Raw genomic sequence first — 10,965 nt, forward strand, 5'->3', positions numbered from 1 at the left:
GTTTAATATTAACTAATACATTTGATGTTTTTAACATTACATTGCTATGATCTTTATATAATGAGTAATGTATACAATATTAGTTGGAATCATTTGAGATTATGTGCTTAGAATTCATACAATGGTAGGTTAGATTAGAAGTATAATTTTATTATGTATAGGGTAGAATTATTTTTCATTACCATGTCTATTGATATTATTATGATTTCCAAGTAAAAATTATTTGTAATTACAATTACATTACTCTAAAGCTCCCCATTAATGTTGTATTTTGATCACAAAATACAAAAAATGACTTGGTAATGTGTGTGTTTATCTATTTGTATTAGTGTGTACATGTGTGTACTCCTATACATGTGTATGCAAGTGTGTACATGCATGTATGTGTGTATGCATGAGCATGAGCAAGTGGTGTATGTATGTCCATGCACACACACATGTATGCATTTGTGTGCATGTGTACATGTGTATGCGTATAGAAATAGAGGTATATCTAGTTCCATGTTCTAGATCATAAATAATAATTAGTGGATAACTAATAATACATAGAGTATTATCCCACCTTATTCTTACACAATCTTGTAATTTATAAAATGATTTAAGTAGTTAAATAATGTAGACCTTGTACAAAATAATTAAGTCTACAATAGCTTATTGTGGCTAAAAAAAATTTGCAAAGCATTTTAAAATATACTTTGATCAATTATATTTATTTATATTAGTTTTTTTTCCAAATATCAACGCAAATAGTATATTGATTCAATCTATCATTCTGCAAAGCCTGTCTATCATACTGCCAAGGTTTATCCAATAGAAAATGAAATAATCTATATGTATAATATCACATAAAACTTCATTATAATAATTTCCAATCTTGAATTTAACAAGGAATTTTTTACTTACTAGTAACTTATTCTCCTTCTAGATCCACACACCATGATAAGGCTTAGGATGTCTCAATCTTTGCAACTACAAATTGTTAACCAATTCTTCTATTGCCAAATTGTCTCAACTTCCACTGTCAATGATTAGTTTGCAACATTTTCTAATGGCTTTACAACTAGTCTTGAATAAAATCTTTCTTAAAATAGGTTATTCACTAGTTTTTTCATTCCACATGATTCTTCTCAATGTAAAATTTGAGCACCAAGCTCAGGTTCATTAGGTGATTCAACAACTTCTTCATAAGCCAAATTGTTTTTGCTTCTACCTCCAATATTTTTGCTAGAGTTGGTACATTCAAAGGCTTTATATCCTTCCACTTCACACTTAAAACAAGTTCCTTTAAAGCAAGATCTTTCTTCTCCATTACCAATTTATTCCTAGAATAACTAATATAGTTACCTCTAGAATAATTACCTCTTTTACCAGAAGGTTCCTCTTGCCACTCTATCTTACCCTTATATTGTATTGTATTGTCCGATCTGCTACTTTCTACATAGGTTTTGCCTCTATCTCTTTGAAATCTACCACCTCTTCCTCTTTTTCTTTGATCATGTTTCTTTGGCAATTTATCCTCAACCTTAAAGGCATACTAATATTTTTCGTTCACAAAATCAAGCTTAACATAACTAATCTCATCTTGAATCGATGTCCTCAAATCATTAAGGTATATAGCCACTTTCCTGACTTCATCATCCACATGTCCATATCTGGTATCTAATTTGTAGGATTCTTCAATATATTCTTTCACTATCATATCCATTTGTCTCAAATTATGCATTCTTCTCATCATATTAACCTAGTTATCTACATAAATGAACTTCTTCATTTTTTCAATAATCTTTGCCCAAGTATTAATCTTTTATTTTCCTCTTTTTTTCCTTTTAGTCTATAAATAATCCCACCAAAGTGAAGCATGACCCTTCAACTTGGTGACTGCTATCTTTACACTTTTATTATCATGGGTACTTTCATACTCAAAGAATTTGTCCATCTTAGATATCCAATCCAACATTACATTAATCTCAAGTCTTGCATCATAGCAAGTAACTTCAATAGTGGGTCAAGTGTTTTTGCTAGAAAAAACTCTTAGAAGCCTCTCCTTATCCTATTCTACTTCAAGTTCAAGATTTGAATTAGGGGCCACATCTTCATCATCACTAACATCTTCAAGTTGTACACCTCTTCTCTAGACAATCTCAACTTCTTGGAGTCTTGGTATAATCTACCTCAACATATTCACAATAGCATTATCTACATTTCCACTACCTCAAACCATTTTGACAATAGGTCCTGTAAGATTGTAATATTCTGCAAGTTATAGGTTAGATCATAAATATGTTTGTTGAAATAGTTGATTAATTGTGTATTGCCTTTGCTGTTACAAAAAATGTGACATCATTATCAGTTTGTGTATGCCAAGCTCACTTGGGCATTGAATATAGTTTTTTGTGTTTATCGAGCATTCCAGAGTTTGCCTAGTTTAGAAGATAGTATCTACCAAGTTCGCTTGGGTGCCAAAGGAAATTTTGTGGAAGTTGAGTGTTAATCGAGCTCACTCAGTTAATAAAGGAAATGTTGGATGGAACCAATGTTAACTGAGCTCACTCGATTACCAAAGGAACTTTGTGATTATGCAGTGTTGATTGAGTTCACTTGGTTAACACAAGAAAATTATTTTGAGTTAGTGTCCATCGAGCAAGGTTGACTAACAAAGAATTTTATTGTTTTGGCATATTAATTTCAAATTGATTTGTGTGTTGGTTCTAGCCGACTAAGGAAATGAGTATTAATAATTCTAAGTTGTGTTCTAGCCGACTTGACAATATGAAAGATAATGTCATAAGGTCAAGTTGAGATTTAGAAAGTGTGTGATATGCATGGAAGATAACTGAAGATTTGATGATACTAAGAGGAAGTAAATTAGAAGGATAAGTAGAATATCCTTGTGGAGCTAAAAAGATATATTCGATCAAGAAGGATCAAGTATACAAGCCATAATTGAGATCTGTAATTAGGAATTTAGTTGCACCAAATCAGGTCATGTCATTGTTAATCTCTAACCATTTTAGTAGTGATCTAAATCTCTCAACAAAGTTGGCTTAACAACTATTTGCAAATCCTTTAATAAGATGGCATTTCTATTGAATTGTCCAAAGACCTCTAACAAGGCCACTCCTAATAGGGTGATTAAATCCTCTATCAGGTTCACACTTAACAATGTGTTTTGTAACCTTTAATAGGCTTGGCTCCTAACAGGGCTCACTTTAGAAGAGTGAAAATCAATAACTAGTTGCCATTGGTGGTTTTTCCCAAATTGGGTTTTTACATTAAATCTTGGTGTCAAATTTGTTCATGCTATTTTTCCTATGTATTTGGAACTAAATTAAAATAATAGTAATCATAGATAACATCTTATGGTTTTCATGTGTTAAGTATTTTCTAGGCTATTTCAATGTTTATTGAGTTACAACTCTTTTCTATGTGTTTGCCAAGCATCAACAGAGTTTGGTTTTTAGAGTGTATTTTGTAGTAGCATCTAAGGGATCTAGGATTTATTTTTGTAGTAACTAATTCACCTCTCCCCTCTTAGTTACCCCTCTTATATTTAAAATAATATTACCCTACAACCAATCCAATTAAGGTTCTTCACAATCCAAATCTATATAATGAAAGAAACCTTTCTTTGATTCCACCTAATGTAAGGCTAGTAGGGGAAAGGAAAAGATCTTATCTCCTAACAGTTTTTCAAGAGTGCACATGGAAGAAAACACATGTTCAACAAAAAGAAACAACTTAATTCATGAATAGATTTACTAATTGATGATACAACTCATGTGATAAAAAAATACTATTAACATCCAAAACACACAATTGTGAAGCCTTCCAGTGTAACCAATACATTGAAATACAAACCTAGAGCTTAAAGCTTATAGTCTTGAGACTTTCTCTATTCATCTTCTTTCTTCCTCTTTTGGACTTTTTTTTCTACATCTAATCCAAGTTCCTATATAGCTAAAAAATCCACAAGTCATCCTACGAAGAACTAATTACAATTATGTCCTATCTTGGAGGAGTAAACCATAACTGAGGCAATAAGCATCAATTTTTCACATGCTATTTAGGACATGTCTGAACACACAAGCAAGGAGTTGACTCCTAACTATGCTAGGTGCCATGTCATCACTCAAAATTGCACCCAAAAAAATAGCACACCATGATAGGTGAAATAATAGTAAATAGAGGTTGGAGAAATTAGCATAGAACTTGAAGCATAGGGCATATAAACATATGCACTCTTATGGTAAGGATTCAAAATAGGTCCTCAATAGGATGCCAATTGCACACAACTTGAAACCACAAGTAGAAATGACTACTTCATGAACAACAAACAAGTACAAAAAATAGATAAATATTTTTGGGTGAAAGATTTCTCATTGACCCAAGATGCTCCTACATCAAGGAATATACAAGATACAATTAGTGATTTTTGGTCAAGATGAAATTAGAGTTATTAGCTATGGCTATAACTTATAAGTAATGATATATAATGCATATGAGCTTATAATATGATTTCTTGTCTTTGTGTATTGAATAGTATGTGTTTTGGTCATGTGAAGTGTAACAAGTTTAGTAGAATAGAGTTATAGAAAAAATAACGAGATGAGGCAATTTGGCCTAGCTAATTGAATTATTTTGATAATTTAATTTCTTAGAAATAGAGAGATGACATACAAGGACTTAAATATTTGATAAAATGGTCCTAATTTTCATATTAGTATTTGAGTGGACACATTTCATGAATTTTTATGTAAGCTGGCATAATAAATTATTATCAAGGGTATAATTGAATGACTTATTTGGTATGCAATCATGAGATATGTGATATGAGATGCATGTGATGTGTAAAGTGCAAGCCTTGATAATGGATAAAATAAGATGTAAAATTCATTGGAACTAATCTAACATTTTGATGTCATTTACAATTCACTATTGTTGTAATAATTATATTATAATTGGATAGTGAGTCTAGAAAGTGTATTTAACCTTCACTCTTAAGAAAGTATGCTTTCTTTTATTCTTAACCCCTAAAAAAGTTTCTAACCTCTATTATTTATTTTATTCTTAACCCCTAACAAGGTTTATAAACTCCAGCATAAAATTGTCCTTTGATAGGGACCAATGAACCAAATACTATGTAACAAATCCTAGCAAGGTCAGATCTCCTAACATAGATGTTTTTATATTATTGCATTGTCTTGTGGGTTGAATCCTCTATTAGAAACAATAGTCCACCAAGATAATTGAGAGGGGAGGGGGGGGAGGGTGGATCAATTATCTAACAATTAAAACATTTGTCTTCTTTAAAAAAACTTAAACCATTCAACCAAAGTAAACAACAACCATAATAACATGCACATAGATAATTACACTAGATATCTTAACTATAGAAACCATTGATCAGAGGGAAAACCCTAGTTGGAATGATGCCCACAAGATGATGTACTAAAATAAATATTCCTTGTTAGAGGATGAACCCTATTAGGAGTCTATTACAACATTTAGTCCATGGAGTCCCTATTAGATACCACATAAAACTGTTATGTTGACATCAATGACAAACTCAGTCATGAATGTAACATATCTCAATACTCTCCCATAGGAATATCATCAGCATTCATGCTTACAACATCCTCATCCACGTCTTCCCTTGACCAAAGTTTCCTCAAGAACAAAATAATGACATTGTGAGGTATTTTTTGATGTATGTGTTACTTATATGCATTATGGTTAAGTTGCAAAGTGTTGAAATAACTTAGAAGTGTTACAACATAGATTCACCTCCACCCCCAATCTTAGTGTTGCTTGATCCTAGCACTATGATCTTGTGCTAGTTTTAATCCAAATTAATAAATAGAAAAAAATTAAGGGTGAAATCCTACCTATCAAAAGTGAAACCAAATACAATGACTAACCACAAAGCTCTAATCAGGGCAACCCTAGGTATTTGCAAGTGTGTAGGGTCAACTAGGAGCTCTAAATGACATCACATAAGGATGAAGCAATGAAGTTAAAAGAAACTCACTAATAGATGACAAGAATCAAATCCTATTGACTACACAACGTCACAAGCCTAAAACATCTACAAAAGGATTGGGAGCAAAGAACTCTAAAAGCAATGGTGAGCTATGAAGAAAAAATTGACCCTTTGGCCTTTAAATAGCCAAAATTTGATAACTTCATCCCTCTAATAGAAAGAAACTATGGGGGCTTCAATGCTTTTGAATGCTAAAAAGGTCAGCTAATCAGACCTAAATGTGGGGCTAGGAACAACCTAAAGTAATTTGACCTTTTAGAGTTGTCGAAAGTGGCATCCTTTGACATACCCAATTAGTTCAATGACACCAAACTTTATTTGAAAGACCAAGGGGGTCAAGGTTATCAGAGGTAGTAGCCTCAAACATCCCCCAAAAAATCTAGAGATATTGAGGGCTTCAAAGAAAAGGGAAGTAAGACAATAAGAATTGTCAGAGTTGGACACTGAAAAGTCTGATGAATCCAAGAATGTAGAGGCCTTAGTGAAAAATAAGAAAACCCCAAAATTAAAAAAACTTTAAAGGGGAAAAAAGGGAAGTAGACCTAGCCTGGTCGTCTAGGAACCCTTATAGCTATTGAGATCACTCAAAAGTGACTACCATCTCACTCAGTAGGATGATATAGAAACAAGAGGAAAGAAAAGGAAGGGGGATCTCGAATTGCAAAGTCAAAAATGGGACATGTATTATGGAACTACAACAAATAGTCCCAACAAAAAGAAGAAATGACAAAGACATTTCTTTTCAGCAAGCACACTTTGGATATAATCGAACAATTTCAGTAGCCATACTAAAGGGTAAGACAATCATAATATGATAGATGATACAAAGAACATAAGTGTGGGAGCTTGTGGTTGTAAGTATATGGGCAAAAGAGTAAACGATAGTGAAACTATATCCACCTAGCTTTGACTATTTCTCTTCATTATGACAATGGACATCTTGCTAAAGGAAAAAGTTTAGAAAATATGATTGCTAATGAAAGTCTATTTCTAATTCGATCAAAATATGTTTGATATCAAATAAAAACTACCTAAAATAATCCTTCTCTGTAATTCAATACTTGAACTCTTGCCACATAACTTATCTTAATGGTTACTTTAACTTTTACCTAGATTCACTTATTCAAACTATAGAATGTGACTTTTCCTATCTATCATTTGTTTAATATAAATCATGATACAAATTATAATATGAATCCCTTCATTTTTAAAATAAATAAAATAAGAAATAAAAAATTCAAACTAACTAAATTGTGTTTCCAAAGAGATATATACCTAGCACACTGCACACCCAGTCCAACCTAATTTGAATTACACACTTCGAGATCCCTTGATCTACAAGCATTCTCCTCTCATGTAACAGATTCGTTGATCCCTTGATCTACAAGCATTCTCGTCTCATGTAACAGATTCGTCAGAAAATTGCTTTGAATTTTGTCTACCATGAAGTATTCAAACTCTGACGTAAAGCAATCAGAAAACACAACCAATCCTGGGGAGGCTCGCTTTGTGTGACAATGGATTCTCGTCACGTAATGCTTTCATGAAAGTGAAATATGCATATGTGGCGATCCCTCAATCGTATTTTATTAACTAGTTCTCAAGCTCTGAAAGCTATGTAAAGCATTTTCAATCAAATAGATGTAACGGTACAGTTACAAGACTCTTTCAAGGATGTAATCAATTCCAGCCTCCAAACAAACGTGTCCTAATCCGACCTTAGAATGCCACAAGCATGACCAATAACTTCCATTTTTCTTGCCTTATATGGGAAACTATCATCCCACCACACAACACGGCACCTGTGAAACCAACACACATTAAATCCTTGCATTGGTGTTTCCCATATAAATGGAAAAACATATACTTTGATGGGCACTCGTTAAATTATTGCACTTCACTGCAATAATGTGGTCACTTCTCAATATGTTGGTTGAGAGGAACGATGCAAAGAACAAAACTGAAAATCAGATGAATGCCGTGGCCATTGAGGAGAAGAACTGCAATGCAATATATTTCAAGATGCCTGTGGATTATCCCAGATATACAAAGCAAGATTATCAAGCTATGGGTGAGGATACATTGGACAGGCTTCTAAAGGAATATGGCTTGCTGATTGAAGGAAATTTAAATCATAAACGGGAGTTTGCCATTGGAGCTTTCTTATGGCCGGATCAGATTCTTGCTCAGCAACAACAAGATCAGAAAAGGGGAGTAGGATTATTCTAATAAGGTTTCCTCATCATCATCAATGGGAGCTGTCATCTGCATCTTTTGATTGCTTATCTTTCTGTCAAATTATATGGGCACTTATAGCATAGATTATATCAAAATATATATCCTAGAAATAAGCATAAATAAATGTTCCTTGTTTGCCCATCGTCAATGGGAGCTACCAGCTCCCCCTCTTGATTGCTTGGCTTCTATTAAATTATATGGGCACTTATGGAGTAGAATTTATGTCCTTATGAAAAGTATTGATATAAGATATTATTGTAGAATTATATTTACTTGAGGTGGTCCATTGTTTTCCTCTTATTGTTCTTCTAGCATCAATGGGAGGTGTCAGCTGCTTCTTTTGATTGCTTTAGTTTTTCTGCTATAGTGTCAAATTATTTGGAGATGTATGGTGTAAATTATTTAAGATTTTTTTTTTTTAAAGATATATTATTCTATTTAAAGTGAAGATTGTGTTTTTTTTGAGTGGGGTCTACCATTAACGGGAGACATTTTTCTTTTTGATTAGTTGTTGTTTTGTCAAATTATATGAATATATTTGATATAAAGTATTTAGAATATTCTAGAGAAACAAATTAACAAAAGATTTTATTGTAAGTTCGCATCGACTATCAAGCAATATTTGATGTTTTATTTTAAAAGTGTGAATGTTTGTGTTTGTGTATTTAACTATAATATAATTATAGTTAGCTTAATATACTTGAGTCATGTGACAAGCTTACTTTAAGAACAAATTTTCATAGATTAGAATAGAAGATAAACAAGCATAAACTTCTTTGCTCCAATTTGTATTGAAAAATTATATTATTTGTAAATATTTTAATACAATATATTTTTAAAATTAAATAATTTCTAAACTTATGAAAGTAAACAAACAAGTAAAATGATTCTAACGAAAATATACCAAGATTACTTTAGGTGAATTCAACACAAGTAAATGGATTAGTCAATTGAATTTTTCAAAGAGAAGTGTTAGTGAAGTGAAGGTCCCAATAATAGATATAATTAAACTATCAAGGAATTGTCAAGTACTATGAAACATAGTCTTCAAAGGGTCTTTCATCTCACACTAAGGATCGGGTGAAATGGTTGAGGACACTATTGGTATAAAGGATAGTAGGTCTATGTGCTCTTTAGTAGAATAAGAGGTAATGATTATCTTAGAATGGTGAGAAAACAAAATGAAAAATAGATCAAAGAATCAATATTTGATGAAAATACTAAAACTAATATTCAATTTGATTTTTCATATTCTAGAAGATTGCACTATTGTGACTTTTAAAATCCTAACTTTCCCATAGAAAATAAGTTATCAGAATATGACTTCTAATAAACATGTATACTTACTAGTTCATCGTATTTAACTAGTAAACTCTGAAACTAGACTGATTAATGTAAATTCCAACATACCCCTCCTTATTTTGTTGTTTCAAACAAGAGTAAAACATTGAAAGGGTTGAACATAGAGTAAGAGCACAAATATAGGGGATCAAAAAGTTTCCATTAGACTTTTTCAATCCCAAAAACTTTAAGATGTGTGGCATATGATATAGTGTGCCTACCTTATGGTTTGATCAAAAAGTTACCACTAGACTTTTTTGATCCCAAAAACTTTAAGATGTGTGTCATATGATATAGCACATTCCTACTTTATGGTTTGATGTGTCTGAACCTATAGTTGAGGCACAGCAAACCCAAATGGTGCACACCAAATATGGTGTGACCTATAAGGAATGCAAATAGGATACTTTTGCACAGACATAACACACACCCTATGTAGTGTGTTTCCTATATTTTATGCATGAAATAAATATTTCCTTTCCCAATAAATCTCTCTCAAAATCTAAAATATAAACCCTAAACCTTAAATCCTATTTTTAAAAGTCCTCAACCATTACCCCCTATATTTCTCTATAAATTATAAAGCCCCATTTCCCTCTCTCTTCTCTCTATCCATATCAGTGTCGAAAGCCCTAAGATCTCAATCCTAAGCACTAAACCCTAAACCATAAATTCTAATTTAAAATTTCTCTCTCCCTTTCTCTCCCTCTCTAAGCCCCTCGCTCTCAGCATAAAGACTTAATCCTTCAACCCTAAACCCTAACCACATTACTCTAAAAACCCTAAAACCTAGGCCCTAAATTTTATGTAATAGTCCTCTCTCTCTTTCGCCCTCCTAAATCCTATATAATCCCTAAGCTCTAAGCCTTAGACCCTTTACGCTCCCCCCCCCCCCTCCCCCCCCCCCCTCTCTCTCTCTCTCTCACCCACACACACACACACATTTGAGTATATTCATCTCTACCTAATGCATAGGTATTGTTTCCAATAAGTTTTTTAAATGTGTGTTTACAAAATGGCTCAAAACTCCTTGTATTCACTAAGTGTTCCAAAGGCACCTTATACCTTCAAAGGATCAAAACTCAAACCCACTTTAGCCCAATGATTCTAAATCCTCCAATCACTTATTCTCACCTAATATTATATAAAACAACATATTAAAAAACCCCAAACACTCTACATGTATGCAAACCGACTTTACCCCTTAATTAGGCCTACTAGCCCAATTAACCATGCTAAGATTTTTTATTTCTATTTTCTCCAATTTTTTTCAAAATAACCTTGAAAATAAATTACATATTATAATACCCTTTTGGGATTTACATAAAATATGTAAAAATAAGATA

The 10,965-nt window shown here is 32.5% G+C and overlaps 1 protein-coding gene across 1 annotated transcript; it reads left to right on the top strand.

The window, feature by feature from the left end:
* The first annotated feature begins 7,899 nt into the window (after window positions 1–7,899).
* Window positions 7,900–8,550, top strand: LOC149541704 (uncharacterized). The gene has a single exon (XM_089796111.1). It carries the CDS (start codon window positions 7,949–7,951, stop codon window positions 8,267–8,269), a length of 321 nt encoding a protein of 106 aa, XP_089652237.1. The 5' UTR covers window positions 7,900–7,948; the 3' UTR covers window positions 8,270–8,550.
* Window positions 8,551–10,965: the final 2,415 nt, after the last annotated feature.

The sequence above is a fragment of the Cupressus sempervirens genome, chromosome 8 (assembly GCF_028749045.1).
Source record: "Cupressus sempervirens isolate cs-2001-9-10 chromosome 8, ASM2874904v1, whole genome shotgun sequence".
In the NCBI taxonomy this organism is placed as follows: Eukaryota; Viridiplantae; Streptophyta; class Pinopsida; order Cupressales; family Cupressaceae; genus Cupressus; species Cupressus sempervirens.